This window comes from Amborella trichopoda, chromosome 11, assembly GCF_054954075.1.
Source record: "Amborella trichopoda isolate Santa Cruz 75 chromosome 11, AtrichopodaSantaCruz75HAP2 v2.0, whole genome shotgun sequence".
Classification (NCBI taxonomy): domain Eukaryota; kingdom Viridiplantae; phylum Streptophyta; class Magnoliopsida; order Amborellales; family Amborellaceae; genus Amborella; species Amborella trichopoda.
This window is the reverse complement of record NC_142346.1, coordinates 3,908,664-3,929,395: the sequence shown is the minus strand read 5'-3', so window position 1 is coordinate 3,929,395 and position 20,732 is coordinate 3,908,664. Positions and strand designations below refer to the sequence as shown.

At 35.8% G+C, this 20,732-nt stretch overlaps 1 protein-coding gene, 1 long non-coding RNA gene, 1 other non-coding gene and 1 pseudogene across 5 annotated transcripts; 1 reads left to right on the top strand and 3 right to left on the bottom strand.

The window, feature by feature from the left end:
• Positions 1-3,527: 3,527 nt before the first annotated feature.
• LOC105421207 (uncharacterized) lies at positions 3,528-8,699 on the bottom strand (annotated as a pseudogene). The gene is made up of 5 exons (XR_016043618.1): positions 8,248-8,699; positions 7,712-7,978; positions 5,414-5,520; positions 4,571-4,720; positions 3,528-4,002 (listed from the first exon to the last, which is right to left on the bottom strand). The product of XR_016043618.1 is annotated as an uncharacterized LOC105421207 (transcript).
• A 1,463-nt stretch (positions 8,700-10,162) lies between these two features.
• On the top strand, positions 10,163-11,601 carry LOC148779679 (uncharacterized). Its single transcript, XR_016043617.1, has 2 exons — positions 10,163-10,595; positions 11,356-11,601. It is a non-coding gene; the product is annotated as an uncharacterized LOC148779679 (long non-coding RNA).
• Positions 11,602-12,014: 413 nt separating this feature from the next.
• TRNAL-UAG (transfer RNA leucine (anticodon UAG)) lies at positions 12,015-12,094 on the bottom strand. Its single transcript has one exon. It is a non-coding gene; the product is annotated as a tRNA-Leu (tRNA).
• A 1,926-nt stretch (positions 12,095-14,020) lies between these two features.
• On the bottom strand, positions 14,021-20,486 carry LOC18441275 (protein ORANGE, chloroplastic). Of its 2 annotated transcripts, XM_006851393.4 has the most exons (8): positions 20,022-20,486; positions 17,751-17,865; positions 17,041-17,154; positions 16,822-16,908; positions 16,123-16,199; positions 15,817-15,944; positions 15,266-15,402; positions 14,021-14,231 (listed from the first exon to the last, which is right to left on the bottom strand). In XM_006851393.4, the coding sequence occupies exons 1-8, from the start codon at positions 20,258-20,260 to the stop codon at positions 14,154-14,156; spliced, it is 975 nt and encodes a 324-aa protein (XP_006851456.2). In that variant the 5' UTR covers positions 20,261-20,486; the 3' UTR covers positions 14,021-14,153. The 2 variants fall into 2 exon arrangements, with proteins under 2 accessions (XP_006851456.2, XP_088706902.1); XM_088850776.1 differs by lacking the exons at positions 14,021-14,231; positions 15,266-15,402; positions 15,817-15,944 and having other exon boundaries at positions 16,191-16,355.
• Between the last annotated feature and the right edge of the window lie 246 nt (positions 20,487-20,732).

Here is a 20,732-nt window from a genome sequence, read left to right as displayed (position 1 = left end):
ATAGGGTGGCCTCAGAATCATCATCTCTCTCATTTTCTCTTTGAATAATATGGATTAAAAAATAGTAATAATAAATTTTCAAAAAAATCGATCATGGATTAAAAAAAAATCACAAATTTTCAAAAAATTCTATCATGGATTACAAAAAAAAATTCGATCATGGATTAAAAAAAAAAAATCACAAATTTTCAAAAAATTCTATCATGGATTACAAAAAAAAATTCGATCATGAATTAAAAAAAAAATCACAAATTTTCAAAAAATTCAATCATGGATTACAAAAAATTCGATCATGGATTACATAAAATTCAATCATGGATTACATAAAATTCGATCATGGATTACAAAAAAAAACAAACAATAAAAAACAAAAAATTCAATCATGGATTACAAAAAAAGAAAAAAACAATTCGATCATGGATTACAAAAAATTCAATCATGGATTACAAAAAACTCTGTCATGGGTTACAAAAAAAGCAAAAAACAAAAAATTTGATCATGGATTACAAAAAAAAAAACAAACATTTCGATCATGGATTACAAAAAAAAAACAAACATTTCGATCATGTATTACAAAACATTCGATCATGGATTACAAAAAATTCTATTATGGGTTACAAAAACAAAAAAAAAAACAAAAAATTCGATCATGGATTACAAGAAAAAAAAACAAACATTTCGATCATGGATTACAAAAAATTCGATCATGGATTACAAAAAATTCTATCATGGGTTACAAAAAACAAAAAAAAACAAAAAATTCGATCATGGATTACAAAAAAAAAAAAACAATTCGATCATGGATTACAAAAAAAAAAAAACAATTCAATCATGGATTACATAAAAAAAAAAACAATTCGATCATGGATTACAAAAAAATCGATCAAGTATTACAAAAAAATCTATCATGGATTACCCAAAAAAAAAAATAAAAAAATAAAAAAAAATAAAAATAAAAAAAATAAAAAAAATAAAAAAAATTCCATACGGGACTCGCCGATTCACTGTACTGACTCGCCGATTCCGTACAGTGAAAACGGCGAGTTACCGTACAGAATCGTTCAGTTCTCTCTAGAACCGGACGATTCCTTTTTTTTTCGTCGATTCGATCCGTCCATAGCAATTCCCGAGTCGAACCGGTCGAGTCCGGTTCGACTCGACGTTTTTTTAAACACTGGTTTAGAGCCTATGCTTTACCCATAGATGAATTCTTTACGAGGTGAATACTTTGATGAGTCAGCCGACTCACCGCAACATACCCGTCTCCTCAGGCATTGGACGTCCATTATAGTGATGGGTTGAAAAAATGTGCTTTCAGCCAACCTCAAAATGGATGGTAGAAAATATAAAGATTCTTTCTCCTGGTTTAATCTGTGTGTTTAGCTTTTGAGGAGCATTTTTGGAACATATTATTGTCACCTTTCTCAGGCTAAAACAACTAAGAAGATTGTGCTTAGGTTGCAATACCTTTGTTGCAAACATGTTTCTCAACACCCAATCAAGGTAGGAAAAGATGTTGGGCTTAATTGGTTACCGCTTGATGATTTGTAACGCTACATTCTAGGCTCAATTTCTATCAAAGGTAAGGCTCTCTCCCTGTTAACTCGCCAAAAAAAAGAAAAAATCCCCCGATCAAGGTGAGCCTATTAAAAGTTAACCATTGAATGTTGAATAATTAGCAGAGTTTCATTCTTTGTTTGCTGGGGTTTACCATGAATGTAGAATAATTGGTACAGTTTCATTCTTTGCTTGCTGCCTCATTCGCTAATTCGAGAACTGGTTTTGCAGATTCTTTGTTTGCTGCGTCATTCACTAATTTGCTGCCTCATTCGCTAATTCGAGAACTGGTTTTGCAGATTCTTTGTTTGCTGCGTCATTCACTAATTTGAGAACTGGTTTTGCAGAGGTGCAAGCACTTTGAGATCAGTGGCGACAAGAAAGGGAAGGGAACCTCACTCTTCTAGTTTAAGACATTGTCCCCGGCACGTTTGAGACCTTCTTATTGATATGAAGTAAACCTTTTGTGGTAGTTTTGTTGAAGTGTTTTAAGTTGACGGTTTTCTCTCTGATTCAGCGAAGTCTTTTGGAAGATGTAGCTCATTTTGTTATCCATTTGAAGTGGTCTCTTTGGAGGATGTAGTTCATTTCTTTTTTCGTCATTTTAAACTTTTCGGAACAGGTCGCTCGCCGCACATTTTATTTTTGTTACCTATATCATTTTGGTTTAATGTGTGATGTAATGTTAAATTAATTTGTGGATATTATTTTCTACATGAGCTGCTCTAACATGGAAATTTGGCATGTGCCATAACGGTGCGCGTGCATGTGTCGACACACTGAAGATACGATCCTTCTTGTGAAATGCTGCAGAGGCTTGAACAATTTCTGCCAATTTTGTTGAAATTTCTCTGTAAACAATAGGTGAATTTCATCTAAGTTCTCCCTGTGTACTTATTTAAATGTGCAAGGTCAAATTATAGAGATACTCACCCAAAAAAAATTATAGAGAAACAATAGGGCTGCTGCTTTTTAAGCTGCAGTTGAGTTCTCGGAAAAATTGTTGTTATGGTGTTGAAACTCATGAAAGGTGTCGAACCCCAAAGATAATTTGAGACTTATGAAAGGTTTCAAGCCCCAAACATATCATTTGGGCCCGATCATGTTCAAATGTTAATAGATTCATCAGATCTGTATCATTCATGTTCAAATGTTAATAGATTAATCAGATCTGTATCATTTTTGGAGCTTTAAAATGGTGGAAATAATTTTTTTACACATTCCCGTAGTCTATATTATTAGGTATTGACACGAGTATCCGTATTATTGTAACATAGCATTGCATGAATATGTGAGAGAGCTAAATTGCAAGGTGCATTAAAGTTACTAGAATAATCAATCTTACATTAAACTATGAGACAAGGTACAACTAATGGAATTATCTATAAAGAGATTATTTATCTTTTGTATATAAAGATCACAATCATTCTCGAGTCATAAAATCCAATTTTTTTTTTTTTTTTGGAACTATCTATTTAATGACTTTTATAACTACCTATTTTGAAATTTAAGAGACAAAAATAACTGTGACCTCTATATATACAAGATAAATGGTCTCTTTGTAGACAATCCTACAACTCCTACAACTAAATTACTAGAAATATTAGTTATAGTTCGAGGGGAAGAGAGTGAACAACAACCATGCCTCATGGAAAAATGCATTAGACCTACAAATGCACCAGGATAATTTGCTGATGGATTTACTACCTCTAGTTCTTTGTAGACCCAAGGAAAGCACGAGAAATCCAGGGAACCACAACAATAACGCTAGGGAAACAGGACTATCAGATTTAAGTCTCAAATAGTATTGCAAATGTGGCCCCCAGATAACTCAAAAGCAAAATACTATTCAAGTAAGATGGTTCTTGCTCAACCATCCCTATTAACATCTCCTTCAATTAAGTCATAAGGCTGATGATATGTGGTTTTTGACCTTTTGCACTTATGACTGGTCATATGCAAATGGGAGATGGGTTTATAACCTCAAAACTTGAATAACCTGAAAATGCTACAAAGTCTTCCAAATACTAGAGGTCCGAACAATCAAAGTTTTTTTTTTTTGTAATGTTGTTGACTGTTGTATTAAAATAAGTAAAGTATTACAGTAGTCCGTTGAGACGACCCACGCAATGGACCCACAGGCGGGACTCTCGGCGGTCCAAAGAATCAAAGTTTAACTGAAGAATGGCAAAAATCTAGCCAAGCTCAAGGCTTTGATAGATATGCTGGATGGGGGCCCATGATATCAATCAGCCCCTTCGGATTGTCAACATGGACCCAGTGACCTGCCTCTTTGAGAATATGATAGGAGACATTCCCCTTGCCTTGCTTATCTCCTTGGCTGTGGACCAAACTAGGAGTCCACCTACCACTGTTCTCTCACGCACCACTTTAATCTCCAAACCCTGAGGTGGGTTTTCCAGTAGAGGCCAATAACTCTCTTTGCTGCATTTACACACGGAGCAAATGACCCAACAAATCCCCAAATTTCAGGGTACAAGTGTCAAACAGATATTTTTCATGATCAGTTTCTAATGCATCCAATTGAAGGTTAAGGGTGAAGTATAAGAAACAAAGAGAGCACAAAATAAGTCCATCACTTATCTAGAATTTGCCCATTTCATATCATCAGTGGATATACTTTGGCATTTATTTTTTACCGCTGGTAAATCAAAAGGGATTGTATACAGTGCGACCATTTACCTTTGATACAAAAAAGTCGCCATTAGTTACAACCATCTAATGTGAAATCTAATAGGCTGGATGTGTCCCAAAATTCGAGAAAATTTCTTTTGAAGTTTGAGCTTGGCCAATGAAATAAATGCAGCCATCTAATTTCACATCCAATGGTCAAGATTAATTGTGACCATGTTGTACCAAAGATTAATGGTTTTATTGCATACTTTTCCAAATCAAAACCTCAGAAATAAAAAGACAAGTCATTGAGTTCTCTCCTTAAATGTTTATAAACATATTAACTACAAATACAGGATGCTCTAAGGGTAAGAATTACCAGTAAGAGTTGAACATTTCCACAGCACCATTGAGATCGAAGGACAAGATCATTTGTTCGCCTGATGAGCTTGCTTTCTTCAGACTAGTCCCTATCATCTCAGAAATTGCCTTGGAGAAACCAAGCTTAACCATGTGATCAACAAGCCACCTGATTTGGCCAAACAATGCTCTTACTAATGTGACTGGATTGAAGATGTCTACTGTAATAAATAAACTCAAACCCCCCAATAATCTCAGGCAAACATAGCAAAACGGGTCCTACAAGACAATCCAAAAATTGGGTAAAGCCGCAATAAGAATAGTCCTATTCAGATCGAACTTTGGCCCACTTTAGGTAAACTTTTTCCAATTGTTTTAGTGTTTTTCCACTTTTCTACTGTCTTAGTCAAAAATTTGTTGAATTTTGTCAGCCAAAATAAGATTTCTGGTCAGTTGGAAAATTATCCACCCATTGGGAGGGTCGGCATTTTCATTCCTTTAGGCCTTAGAACCCTTGGAATTGGGGACTTGGGGAAGACCACGCTTCAACCAAACTATGGTTTGCAATCTAAATGCCTGTTGCAAGCCATAGTCCCTTGGGTAGTTGGGTTCATCTCCATCCAGCGAGATGGAGGACAATGCAAAGAGGAATGAATCAGATCCACCAATCCTCACCTGTTATTGTAGATCCTATTCTCTCTCTATCACCATCCATTATTTCATAAGACAGTGATGACTCCATAAACAACTTTTTTACAAAAGCCAATTGGATGGTAATGCACTTATCTAAAATTTAAACCACACCAGGATTGTCAAAAGCTCATCAAATTTATATTGGAAAACTTGTTTCTCCTAAAATTACCTTCTCGATGGTATGGGAACTGGAATGCTTTGGACAGTGCGAAGTAAATTTCCCACTTCGACATCGCTAGGATTCACCTCTCCAGGAAGAGAGTCCAGCACCCACAGCTGCTCTGCATCAAGGATCAAACACCTTTTCTGAGAATTTCCCCAGTGAAAGAACACCACAATGTTTGCAAGAAGACAAGAACAATAGTAAGGTTTGCCAAATATCATTTCTTTTCATACCATTCAGCAGAAAATTGGAATTTGATTTTGAAGTTTGGTAAACAAAAGTAAGAAACAATCAGACAAAATTTGGAATTATGGTCCAATAGTAGAACTAGTTTCAGGCATGAAAGGCCAGAGTTTTGTCCATTAAAATGGTGTTAGTTAATGTTAAATTCAATCAGGTCATGGTCCAAAACCAGCTGCTTTCTACTAATTTTTTTGTTTGTGTTTCTTTGTTACTTGTTACCCAATATCAGGCATTTTTTGGCCAGATTTAGGCCAATATTACCAAAAAACGGACCAAAAATCTCTGTAATTCAGTGCAAAAAATAAGAAAAGGCTGATTTCAACATTCAATTTTGAAAAGATAAAGATCTCAATATGTCAGCCCAGATTCATGAAGAAATTGTGAAGTATAAATAAGTTATATTACACACTACAAGTACTCGTTAGATTTTCGTTTTAAAGCATGCATTTCCTATAGAGGCATGTCATTGTAGAATTGCAACATTGTTGTTGAGATCAGGCTTTCGAGTTGCTGTACATGCGTCCCCTTGTCAATGACTAAAAGATGCAAAACTAAAAAAATGCTTACCAAGGTGCAATGACTCTTATGACAGTAGTATCTCTATGTAAAGGATGCAATTTTATGGACTATGCAATGGTATTTAATAACCACTAGCAATATGCAGCTGATGATATATGTAAATAAAAGTACAGAGGATTTCTACTTTGAGCCTGATGATGCTCATAGCCTCCTCAATCTGTCATCTACCAATCTGGTGAGGCTGTCGCTTTATAAAGTCCTGCTTCAGGCAAATGAATCTCAATTATCAAGTATTTAGGAGTTAAAGAAGGCGTTGGACCCCTTCCAAATATAGCATGTCTTCTACTAAATCGTTATCTTGAATATGTTACAATATTTCAATAAGCCAGCCTTTACTCCTTTATTATTCGAAAGATTGCAATCGGTTCTTCCAATACTCTCGACATTGATGCCGCGAAAGATTCAAACTCTTTCCAATGATGGAAAATACACTGTGTTTTTGAGGAAGAACACAAAGAATAACAATTACTACTTTTTTAGAGGTTGATACTTCCAATTGCATGCACCTTCACAGGAAAGAAGGCTGCAAGAGTTAAAGAGAACGTACTAACTACAACTCTATAAATCTTACATGAGGATAGTGACTGTGCATAGAAACAGGTGATTGATCATAAATAGCTTCAGCCCTGTAGCTAATTGAAGTAGTCGCATATTGTTCTTTAAGTGGCAAAAGGTTGCAAACTGTATCAATTTGATGAAACCTTCTAAGTTTTTGTACTCTAAGGCTACAACTCAAGACAAAAAGATAAGAAAAAATAACCAAATGAAATGCCTCACCATGATGCTAATTCTTTATACTTTTGATTTCCAAAAATAGGCTTCTTCGCCTCATTCATTAACAAACTCTTCATATATGGCTTGTTTTACTGCTTTTGATTGGGCATGATAAAAGGATGATCAGAAACTACTACTGTAGTCTCATGTTACGTCTTAAGTATTCGAAGAGAAAGATACAGCCTGTGGGGTCAAAGCGCAAAATGGAAGCTGAATGATACGCAAACAGTCGACTTTAATCAAGAAAAAGAAACAATGATATACTATAACAGTAAGCTTCACTAAAGAACTATAGAGTGGGCTTGGCATCTGAACAAACAATTCAACAAAGTGTGATTCAGATTCATTGGATCCAGTATTGCAATCCGAAAGGTACAATGAGAGCTATTCTTTTTTTCATTTTTATTGCCTTTGAATCTCAATTTTTAGAAAATGGTTGTAGAAATGATCAAAATTCACCAAAAAGCAGAACCAGGGCATGACTATTCACGAAAACCCCCAAATTTCACTAATAATCTGCTAAACACTTTGACAGCTTCATTAACACAAACAAGTCTAACATGCAATCACTACTCACCTTTTCAAGCAATCTCAAAATCTAAATTCAACACTATCAGACTAGTCCAATATAGGCACTAACAATTCAAATCAAAGAAAACAAGTGGGCTAGATAATAAAAATTCTAAAAATAATAAAAGAAAGATTTACCTGTTTGGGTAAAGTGGCTGATTCTCCACAATCTCCTTGAGCGCAGCTCTCTGCAAATGCAAGTGCTATATTTCCACCCAAAGAGTGACCAATCACAACATCCGACCACGACCAACTTCTGGATTTCAAAAAAATTGCAACATCTAAAGCAGCACTCTTCATGGTATGTGGAGGATCAAATCCTTCAATTTCAGCTGACTTCCCATGGTTTCTCAAGTCCACAAGGACCATTCTCCAATTTGAGGCTAAATGTATAAGGTTGCAATGCTTCATGTGAAAATTGAGAATCTTATATCTCAGATGAATTAGAGAGGGTGTGTGGAACAAAAGCAGGTAAAAAAACTGAATTCGTCAAGCAGTGAGAAACTAGAGAGAGAGAGAGAGGGAAAAACATGTCCAAAAAAGACGGAGATCCTCATAGGTGAAAATCCCAATTCTGAAGGAACAAAAAATGACAAACCAGAGAAAGAGAAACCCAATGACGAATTGCGCATAAAGGGGAATGAAGCCAAATAAAAGAAGTTAGGGTTCCTTACCAGATTGAAAGGAAGAGAGAAGACGGCGCGAGAATGACCACCAATTCCTACAAGAACCCAGCAAACCATGGAAAATGAATACAGTATCTTTGCAGTGATTTTCTGAAACTTGGATTTCTTCATATGAGAGCGTATTAGGACTCCTTTCATTTCCACTGCTGAAAAATCTCCACAAGAGAGGGGAGAGAAAGGCAGGTTGCGAAGTTGCAGAGCTGCTCAAGAATTTCTGCAAGGCCGCCATGACTACAATAAATAAAAATGTACGTCTCCTCAGGCATTGGACGTCCATTATAGTGATGGACATTCAAAAAATGCGCTACCTCAAACGATGGTAGAAACCATACTAAAAATATAGTTTTTAAAATAAAAATTTTATATAGTATCATTACTCTATAGATAGATATTTACCATGAGATTAATAAATAAATTTTAAAAATTTTGGTTCCAAAATCCGTCTTGAATAAAAATTCTCTGAGGGGTAATGTATATCTACAGGTGAGTCAAAACTCAACAAAAACTTTCCTAAATATAGTGGTTTTGTACAACTTGTAATGTATTTTTTAGATGGTCAATTTTTAATATTTTTAAGTGCTAATAGATTTGTTCAATTTACATTGATATGAAACTTTAAATTTTATAAATAAAAATAAGCTTAAATAAAAATAAGCTTTAAGCTATCATAAAAATTTCTAATACTAAAACATCTTTCGACACTATTTGAAGATGTGTTGATTGTTTAAGACCTCAGCCACCTACAAAACCAAACCCTTCAAAAAAAAAACTTTTTCATCATTTCAAATCATGACGATCTTAATCCAGTCCCAAAAGACCTCATTCCTTCTTTTCTTTTATTTTCTTTTTAAGATAATGTGAACAATTGATGAGTATATATTTGTTTTTGGATTTTTTAAATTGCATTTTTTAAAAAATTTCTTTTTACGATAAGGGATACTACAAGATTCTCTTACATATATAAGATTAAGCAAAAAACTTTAATGCACTAATTTCTGTTAATTTGTCAAAAAAGAAAGAAATATTATTTATTGAAAAGAAATTGCCCTTGGAATGTGCAACATAAAAGAAATATCAATCCCCTAACTTATAAAAAATATCAATCCCCTAACTTTTTATCTTGATGAGTGAATAACTACAAATTTGAAACAAAAAAAAGTTAACCTATTAGAAAAAAATTAATCTTGATGGGTCAATATCTACCTATAAGAAGAAAAAAAAACCTATTAGAAAATAAAATAAATTTTTTTTACGAGTCAATATCTACCTGTTAGAAAGAAACAATTAACCTATTATCTACCAAAGAGCAATATTTTTAGGGACAGCAGTAGGATTTTGAACCAACGCCCAGCGCCCTAAAAAGTTAACCTTATCGATTAACATATGGAAAATTGTCTCATGCGGGCTGGACCGCATTACTACATATGCGGTCCAAAAAGTGTAGAGCACTCATCTTGGATGCAAGTAGGTGTTCCATCTAAAAAAACGATAGAAACTAATGGTCCAAATGTTTTTTTACTAAATTTATTATTTTTAGATTTTAAAATTTATTTTATTTTTATATATTCATGATCTTTATATTAGAGATTACATGTCCTTAAAAATCAAGTCAAAAAATCCATCTCAAAAATAGATCTATTAATAGGCCCGCATTTTGAGGGCTTGGCCACGTAGAAACCGGGTCTCATACATATTTTTAAAAAACAAATTAGGATATTTGTTTGGTGCGTCCAAGCCCGCACCTATTACTATGCGGGCTTGGAAATCTACACCGTCCATATAATCAGACGATGTAGGTTGTATCGAGATTGGAAACATGACCTACAGCCCCGGTCTCCTCTTTATATGTCTCTCTCACCCAAAAAAATATTTTTATTATTTTTTCTCTCTAAAACCCCCGAATCCTCTAGGGAAACATGACGGGAAGAGGAACTCTTGTCTCTTTCTAAAACCCCCAGTGCATACAACGCTTCTCTTTGCGGTATATCGATTTCTCTCCGGGTTTCGATCGGGTCTCAAGATAGAAGAGTGGATTTTCGAGCCTTTCTAAAACCCCCAGTGCATACAACGCTTCTCTTTGCGGTATATCGATTTCTCTCCGGGTTTCGATCGGGTCTCAAGATAGAAGAGTGGATTTTCGAGCCGCAAAATCTTCAAGTATTTGAGGGCTTTCAAGCTCAATTTTCAGATTAAGCAGACCAATTGTGGGGTTTTGTTTGATGGAGAAGGGTTGGAGGGTGAATCTAGTTCAGCCATAGTAAACGGTTTGGGGAAGACACTGGCTATGGTGCTATTGGCGCTGTGAAACTTGCCAGATATGTGACTGCATCTCTCAGGTAATGCTCTGTGAGCCATGTAAAATCCCTCCACCAAGTTCATAAGGTCATGCCTCTTTTTGTAAAACTAAAACATCTCTGCCCTCTTTGCAAATAAATCTGTATTTCTTCTATCAGTTTCAGTATTGACTTCACCTTCACCTCCATGTCTTGGAGGTTCTGCTCCAGCCATTTTGCCTGCCTATGTAGCTTGCTCACCATCATGAATAGGAACTACTTGCAGCCCTCTTCAACATATTTCTCTCTTCTCTCTCTAACTTCTCTCTCTTCTCTCTCTAACTTCTCTAAAATATTTGTCAACCAAACCACTTCCTATATCATTTCTACATCACCTCTCTATCTCTTTCACCCATGTTTTCCATGTCCCTCCATTTTCATAAACAACTCTCTCACTCTCTAACGGCTATGTTTACAATGGCATTATCTCCAAAAGCATTAGTATTAGAGAGAGAGGAGCGGAAAACAGAGAACTTAGTCCAAGTGTTTGGCATATCAAATTCAAGATTCATAAGAGTTTCTCTCTCTAGATTGTTTTGGTTTCCTTTAGATTGTTTTCTTTTAATCTAAAACAGAATAATCCAAAGAATCTCACTTGCTTTTGTCCAATTTTGTATCTCTTAAAAGTTAAAAAGAGAGTTTAAGGAAAGAAACTCACCTACTCTCTTATTTTAAATTCGTTTGCTCTCTCTCAAAATATAGTAGGAAAGAAATTCACTTTCTATCTCTTTTGTTTTGATTAAAGTTTTCTCTCTAAAAGCAGGTGGGTTTTCACTAACATGTTTTTTCTCTGTAAAACACCACCTGCCATGGTGATGAAGATAATATGGAAGAAAGAGGGGAAGGGAGATAAGAGAGCAAGGAAAGAAAGAGAGAGATCATGGAACACATTTTTTTTGTTGGTATAAGGGAGGGCTTAAATCGAGGATAAGATTTTTGGGGATGAAGGAGCGTTGCATGTAAGGTCAAGACTTATAGCCAATTTTGGAAGACAATTCACTTTCTGTTATCTGGACATTTGAAAATCATTAGTTCATGGTTATATGAATGTCTTGGATTTGATGACCACCTCATAATAGGTGCGAAAACCGGGTCCAACAAATTAACCTAATAGAAAAGGTGCGAAAACCGGGTCCAACAAATTAACCTAATAGAAAAGGTGCGAAAACCGGGTCCAACAAATTAACCTAATAGAAAAGGTGCGAAAACCGGGTCCAACAAATTAACCTACTATAAAAACAATTAGGTGCGAAAACCGGGTCCAACAACTTAACCTACTAGAAAAAATAGTTTATTACTTACCTACTAGAAAAGGTGCGAAAACCGGGTCCAACAAATTAACCTACTAGAAAAAAAAAAAGTTCGGTGTGAAAACCGCGTCCAACAAATTAACCTATTAGGAAAAACAAATTTATTTATTGTTGACAGCTGTGGGATTTGAACCCACGCCCTTGCGGACCAGAGCCTAAATCTGGCGCCTTAGACCACTCGGCCAAACTGTCGCTGATACAATTGTTGCCTTAATTAATATGTGATACATAAAAGATTTAAAAACCAAAAAGGCAGCCTATTCCATCGAAACCAACGTACCTGGAGCATCGGCCGCTCTTGTCTATGACCAAAGGCGTATATAAATGTTCACCATTGAGAAAAAACGGTAGATAGCCCGATATTTAACAACATAAACTTTTAGAAATTAGGAAAAGCTAAGGTTTCTATACTTCCTCTACTGCATAGAAGATATATGCTTCCCCTCATCTAGCCTTCCAATTTAGATCAAATGAGCTACTGACTATATGATCTAGATTTGCCGCTTCATAGTATTTTTTTCTAGTTTGTTTTTTACAAATTATATAAATATGAAATTTGGTACGTGCTATCATCTCAACAGAGCACACCAAAAAAAATAATTTAAAAACATTTTTTTGATAAAATATAATGACCAAAATATCCCTTAAAACTTTCAAAGGTATTTTGATTATTTTATTTTATTGAGAATATTATGTTTATATTTTTTTACAGATGTGACTTTAAGAGAGGAGTGGATACCCAAAATTTGGTGTCAAAATAGTTTGAAAAAAATTAAAAATAAAATAGTATAGAGATGTAACATTGTGATTGAGTTCATCTTAACCATCCATTCAGAACGGACAGTTGGATAAGGGGAAGAATAGAAAACTTTCCCCATTAAAAATGGGAAAAACTTTATATAAGGTTGCAACCTTAAAATATAGAATTAAAGTGAACTTAAGAAATACATCGTAAAAGGTTGCTTTGAAGTTGCAAACCCTCTAATTGATCATCTCTGCATCTGGATATATAAATATGAAAAAAAAAAAAAAGATTTCGAGTCCCAAAAATAGTGCATCTTACAACGCATTATCTGGACCGCCCATTTTTAAGATTTTCATTTGTTTATAGATCAACTTGATTTGAACCATTTTTGGGGTTCAAAATTTTATAGTTAAACGATGAAAATGGATTCTCAAGCCATCCTAAAAATCTTTGACACCAAAATTATATCTTATTATACAATTTCGTGATGCAACTTACTTTCATTGTTTAAGGTTGCAACCTTATGCAAACACCACACCCTTAGCAAAAAACAAGACAGTTATGTGTTATCTTGGCCCGGAATCGTCATCCTCGGAATCCAGTCTGACTAAGGCAATTTGAGTCCAATGGGTACTACTATGTACTCAAATGTCAGCGTTCCCCGAATCAATTTGGGAAACTTTACTGTATGTCTGCTTTCCCCGAATCAATTTGAGAAACTTTAGTGTTTGAGAGATGAAGTGAACTTTCATGAGCTTAGACTGTACAATTTGAAAGTATGAGCTGAAAACTCATGAATGTCATAATTCAATGCATTGATTTTGGGCGTGCTTCAGGTTTGGTGTATGATCCCAACGCGGTGTCATTTGTCCCTTTGGTGGAGATTGATTGCAATTCCTGCAGGTGAACATTCAATCCATGTACAGTTGATCTCCACGGTCCATCGTCCACAATGGATGGTCAATGACTCAGTGGTGTTATGTATAAATTGAAACACTGGATTATAATACACTTGTTTGATGGGTGATAAGCTGTGACCTCAAATAGCTGGTATTTCAGTAGCGATTAGGGCAAGGATCGACCAATATTTGTATAAAATTTGGGCTGTAATGCCCACAGTGACCTCCTTTTTTCAGTACTTTGCCTAAATTTGTTCATGTATGTTTCGTTAGTTGAAGAAAATATAGACCATTGGATCATCAAAGCCAATGAAATGATGGATAATTTTGAGTGGAGTATATGGTTACGACCCGACAGACCATGGCCATCGTCGATTATGGTCCACTTTTCTTCCCCACATTTCAATGCTTTGAAGAACTTGTTCTCCTTTGGTCTGCCGAATTGAGAGAGAGAGAGAGAGAGAGAACTAAAAATCCTTCTCAATTTCTGGTTTTTTAAATTAAATCTAGAGGCTCAAGCTGCGAATTTACATGAGAAGTAATTTATGAACTAATAACTAAGCTTTTACTGAAGGGTCACCCACATAAAATCCATCACTCTTATGTATCAGTCGAAGGGGTCTATACGTAGATCATGTTCACTCGCCATCGCCATTCCTGTGCAAAGGCATGTAGGGCACATAACCTGCAATCAAGCAGTTCAAAGCTTCAAATTAACAAGAAAACATAGTTTAGCAATCTATATCAAATTAGACATTTTTCTCCCCTCCCTATAGAAAAATCATGAGATCAGCAACTAGAAACAAGTCAAGTTATACCACACTCATTGCATGCCATATTCGTTCCAGTGAAGGAGAATATATATAGAGACTTTGATGGTTGGGATCATAAGGTAGATTAGTCGAGAACAGATAAATACGCTTCAAATTAAGCACATTTCCAACTCCCCCAATGAATGGCAACAACTGATGGACTATTCAGCCCCAATATCAGACCAAACCTGGCTGACTTGTGGTATACAGCCAAAATCCAGCAAAATTGTTTAATACACGCCAAATTGCTGTTCATTTTCAACTAAAATTGCGAGCAATTCAATCATCAAAAGAAAATTGTTGTCCACTCCAAATCCAAAGCAAAATGAATTTCTTAGATATGACGGAACAATATGGTTAATTTTCAGAGCTTCTGAGGTTTGAAACTCCTGGAGTATTTCTTAAGGACAAAAAACATGGGAATAAAGCGCATCAAAGACTTCATATGGACAGTGAAACACTACCAGTGGAGTGAAGAAATACAGTCCAAATGCTACCGTTATTCTCCCACGAAAGCTATTTTAAAATCCTTCCAAAAACAATATACACTATAGGGGAAGTGTACTACAATCTAATGGACTACTGGTTCATAATTTTCACAAGGAAATGGAAGATACACTGAAGGAAGTGTACTACAATCTAATGGACTACAGGTTCATAATTTTCACAATGAAATGGACAATCATGGAGAGAGAGCGGGACTAGCAATGAAATGCCATTCGTATCCTAATCCAGGGGGTCCCACTTTTTGCCACTGTCAAGAATTTCACTAGATGGTGATGACCGAATGGGCTCTGAGTAATAGCATTGTCCATTGGGATATAGTATACTTCCCTATATAAGAATCGATTGAATAGGGCCAAAAGTACCAAGACCAGTAGACCACGATGGTATCCAGATCCCATACCTTGCCAGCACCTGAGCAATTGGAACACCTTTGAGTCGTGGGTACACGCAAAGGGCTATTGCAATCGCCAGAGATCATGATTGGATCAATGCTCAGAAACATACCACTTCCGGAACACCGAGCACATGCTAAATATCCTGCATTTTGCAGAGGCAAACAAAAGTTAAATAATAAAAAACCCATCAGATACTAATTAATTTCAGGACCCTGCACAAGTTGCAAAGCATCAGATGTTCACACTACATCAGGTTTATTGAGAAAGAGGGGATTCATGGTAAGGATGTTGCAAATATTCAAAGTAGGAGAAACAAGATAGTAAAGTATTCAATTGAAGTCTCAAAAGGTTATAAGATACTAAGAATCCATGAAATAAAGGTTTCAGATTTCACAAGGGGAACAACCAAACAAGTGCTAAAGATAAAAGCGGTATGGGCCTAAACATATAAAGATATACTTCACCAGGAAAACATGAAATGCTAGAAATGTATTTCTAGTAATTCTTTTATGTTATTATCAGCACCTAACAACCATTGAAATGCAGCTGAACATACCAGTGCCGAGACAATACTTGCATCGTTTCTTCCCTTGTTGCTCAACATTGTTGATTTCAACCACCATCAAAGCTGAAATGACACCCACTGCTCCACCAGAGAAGGATGCCACTATGGGGTCCACCTGACTGAACCATGGTTATAAAAATACTAGCTTCAGGAGATTAATAATGCAATATGTTATTGCAAAATCCAAGATTGGCAAACCAAAGATTGTAAAAGAATCAGAATAGTCAGAGCATCATTAACAAAATCACTAAGGGTGGGAGACAGAGAGAGAGAGAGAGAGAGAGAGAGAGAGCATGCCTTAGTTGCAGTGGTAAGTGCATGTTGCGTATGAAATCTTCATAGGAAGTACCACCCAATCCAAGTTTAAGCTCAAGCTGATAAAAAATTCCTGATTCAGTAACCTTGTTTCATGATCAAGAGTCCACCTAATGTGAACCTAATATGGCTTTCTTTATAAGAAATTAGTAGATATTCTACTCTAAGGAACTCCACCATGGTCAGTCCCAAGCAGGTCATACCGGTCCCAAGCCCTGAGAAAGGAGGAAGGTTGTGTTAGGTTGGCAACCAGCGTAAAACTTTTGCCACACCTATTCCATGAATCCTGATTCAATGTAATATGCTCATGCTAGGGCGATTCCTGTAAGTCTGACTGAGGGTACGGCCCTTGATAATGATAATGATGATGATGATGTTCTACTCTTAAGGAAAAATAAATTTGAGCAGTGCCCATGTGTCTTTAGTTTTGCAATTTACTTAGTTCAGGTAATTCTGTGGCTGAGTACTGCAGGGAGTCACTCACTCTCTAAATTAGAATATCATATTACTATCAGGAAGCCAATCTTCTCCATCACTGTCGATCATTTCATTGGATGGTGATGATACTGATACGGTTTCTCCAGTCTGCCGGATTGTATACTTTCACATGTGTGTTTAACATTTCAAATATAATGGAAATTATTCCAAAATAACAAATCATCGCAGAAAGACTCTACTTACAATGGGAGCAAGGAGGCCACCAAATACAATGATCCCAGATATAAATGAAAAGGATGTGAGATATAGTTCCTTCAAATTTGTTGGATTCTAATACACGAAGAATATACACATGGTTAGTACATAAAGCTGAAATTCACCGATCAAAATTTCACGTATTATGCCCCTTCACAAGGAATTAAGACAACGCCAAAAAGGAAGCAAAATCATTCATGCATTCACCAAATGAGGGAGAAAAGGAATAGATGATGGAATCTCAGGCATTTCATTTTCCTCACTACTTTCAACGACTGACTCAGAGCTCTTTATTCGCTGCTGTACTCGTAATCTCCTGACCTAGACAAAAGGATCACAAGAAATGTTCAATTTAAGTGAGTTAACCTTTTCTTCAAAACAAGAAATGCTTAATTTAAGTGTTTGTAATTAAATGGATACAAGAGAAGAATTTAGTCAAATAAACTATAAACCAATAAACTATAAACCAAGAAACCCTTCTTGAGGACCAAAAACAGAGGGAAATCAATCATATCCAATTGAAATGCTTGAAATGCTTTGGAGGCCAATACATATGGCACAAAAATGCTACAAAAAGGTCAATGAAATCCATACCGAACAAATCCAGAAGCTAGGACAGTTATCATGCTACCATACTATAGTATTGCAAGCATAAACACTTTTCATGACGGTGGAACTATCCCCTTCGACCCCCAAAAAAGGACATCATACAAATTATCATGTGTGGGAAAGAACATCATTTCTTTGTAGTAATGGAAAATGATCTTATGGATGAGAAATCGTTCTCCAATACAATCCATAGAAGGAGCATCTGTGAGAAGATTCAATTTTGAGGTGCATATTAAAAAAAAAAGATAGAACTGAAAAAGCACAAAAAACAAGAAATAGAAAATATTTGACATACATAAGAAAGTTACCTCCTCCATGAGCAGAAAAATTTTATTACGACGGCTTTTTATGTTGTCTTGAATTTCTTGCAGCTGCATTTGAACAAAGTCTTGCACTGTCTCGGGTCCTTCTATGATGCAGAAGCTGCAGGGAAAGGAATGTTCTTTAGAAGAATACAATGTGATCACAAAGAGATCTAAATTCAAGGGCCATTCACATGTCAACAAGCAGATCAAAATGCAAAAGAAAAATATTACATAGAATGGAACAAGATGATAAACAATTCAATGGCGATTCACATGTCAACAAGCAGATCAAAATGCTGAAGACAGATATTACACAAAATGGAACGAGTTGATAAACAATTTTGGATGAACTTACATAACAAAGGAAAATAGAAAAAGGTATAGACAAGAGGGCCTCAAAATATTGGTTGTGCTTTTCTAGGAGACGTCATCCTCCAAGTTGCGACATGAGATCTGAGGGAAGTGACTAATTTTCTGTTTTGGTCATTTAGAAACTGGAACTCCACTTTATGATACTCAAAAGCTGGCACAAAACAATCATATTTTGTTTCTTTTGTCCCCTATTTACTTGAATCTCCAAGAAATCCCATACATTTGTCTCCTAGTTAACACCATACAATTATTTCCGCTATTCAATAAGTTCCATACTCATGTTTAATTTTTTTTAAGTTTGTTCCCATAGTAGAATATTGGTGGTTTTTATTCATGATACTCAATTAAACAATAGAGCTAGTAGAGATTCTAGTTTTTCCTCTTTATCTAGGGATTATTGAGCTAGGTCCACCAGGGCCTTACCCACAAATTAGAAAGTTGAAATAGCACAAAAATGGACCATAGGCCTCCATGCAATTCAGGGTCTCAAGACCTCCATCATCTCAATATCTATGAGATCCAAATTACAAATACTGGGCATAACACGAGGATGAATTGCACTTCTGTCATAGGTGAACATTGCAAGTCCAACGCGATATATGGATTGGATGACCCACATGCCTATTTGTGTTGAGACAAACAAGCACAAAATGAGATCAGAGAACTCATAGAAAGTCATCCCCATGCCCAGATATTAATTAACTGCTTCCCAAAAATAGGATAAAATAACCACCTAAGAGGGTCGCAAAAGTTGATAGGGCCTAGAGGCTGCAATGCCAAAAAGTTTAATGAATTTTAGAAGAGTTGAAAGCCATAAAATCTAAGTATCAGGTCAAATTCACATTAGTCTGGCAAAACCAACTATATAAAACCAGACAACCCAGGGGCACTTTATGGATCCAAGGTTAAAACATCTCAAATTTTTGCTCTCTTGAACTTGGGCATGATTGACCGGACCAATGCAAACTACTATCACCAATTCACGCTAAGTTAAATTATTGAAGATTGAGACCGTACCAGTGGCATAAACAATTGATAGCAGAATTGGTTGTGAAAAACTGACATATAAATCGGTAGCAAGTCATAGAATCTATTAAATTCGAGTATAGAGTCAGGCATCTTGATATGATCTATTGCACCCATACTCATAACTGGAATTTAAATCATGGAGTTATAGATCGGGCGTATTGTCCTCTTTTGTGAGATTAATAGCACACCTACAGCAGTTGGTTATCTCCATTCCCACCAAAAATATCCAATTCCCATTCAAGCCTTCTATCTAGTAAGGATTAAGTTCCTTTAGCCATTAATTTATTTCCAGTCGATAAGAAAGGGAATTGTGAATCATATAGAAATTTTCTTAGCTTGTCCAAGTAACAGATGCGAGAAACAATTAAAAAGGACTAACTTGGAAGCAAATAATCCACCAAATCTCCTATAATCAAACCATGGTTGTCAAAGAATAAGAACATAAAAATCACTATAAAACAATTACTTTTAAGTAATTAACTGTAGTCAGAAACGATTCAATCCCAACTCAGCTCTTATTTCTCAACAATCAGTATCATTCATCAGCACCCACTAGAAAATATCATAAAGCTTTTAAGAACAATTAAGAAAACTTAAATAGTAAGCAAACGATCCACTAAATTTCCTCTAATTGAATAAATAATTGCGAAATAATCTGCTAAATTCCCTACAATCCAATCATGAAAATCAAACCCAAGAACATTGAACTAGGAAAAACAAATTCCAGAAGAAAATTAATTATAATTTAACCATAATAACCACAAACAACCCCAACCTAGTAACCAAGTAAACGCTTTTATTTCCTACAAGTCAACAATAATTATCACAAAATAAGAACAAAAACAAACCCAAAAAGGTGAGAGGACCACCAACCTGGATGCCCCGCCGGAAGCTACGTTCTCTTCTTCCAAGGGGTTCGAACCAGAGGAGCTCATGGACAAGCATTTGGTCCTTAGATATAGAAAGCCTCCTTTATGCAACAAAGTGGGCTTTCTCTCTCTACAATGGGTTAAATCCTTTATGAAAATCTCTCGACTGGATGTAAGTTTTTGTGGGAAAACTGAAGGCGTAGAGAGAGAAAAGGGACGAGAGCAGAGGATATGGGCCCACATGTCTCTGAGCAGAAGAGAAGATTTTTGCAGTTTTATGAGAAAGAAACTACAGTTTCTGAGTCATTTCTCTGTAGTGGAGCCTTAGAGAGAGAGAGAGAGAGAGAGAGAGAGAGGGGAATCAGAGGAAAGCATCAAAAGCGTGCATGAGAGACAAAGAGCAGGCGCAGAGAGATGCTTAATGTTTGGACTCTAAGACGGACGGCGGAGATTCGCCCATTGCAGTACTAATGCGGGGATGACCGCATTTCTACAGTTGAGGTCCCCGAGGTATAAAGCATAGGGATGCAAATAGGTTGTCCATCTAGAAGTAATCGAACCTAAGTCCATTTTTAATTTTCAAAATTTATCGATTATGTCATATTCGTGATTTCTATGCTAGAGATTACTTGTTCTTAAAAATTGGCTAAAAACTCCATATAAAAGGTCAAATTTTAAGAGGTGACCCATTTCTACATGGACTCATAAAAACCGT

Bases quoted from the DNA above. Each gene is read 5' to 3' on its own strand.
- LOC18441275 (XM_006851393.4), bottom strand. From the start codon at position 20,260: ATGTGGGCCCATATCCTCTGCTCTCGTCCCTTTTCTCTCTCTACGCCT. The intron at 17,155-17,750 runs GTAACTTTCTTA...CCTTTTGTCTAG, and splicing joins TTTTTCTGCTCATGGAGGAG to GTCAGGAGATTACGAGTACA. The intron at 14,232-15,265 runs GTATGGGATCTG...GCTTGATTGCAG, and splicing joins ATTGCTCAGGTGCTGGCAAG to GTTATGTGCCCTACATGCCT.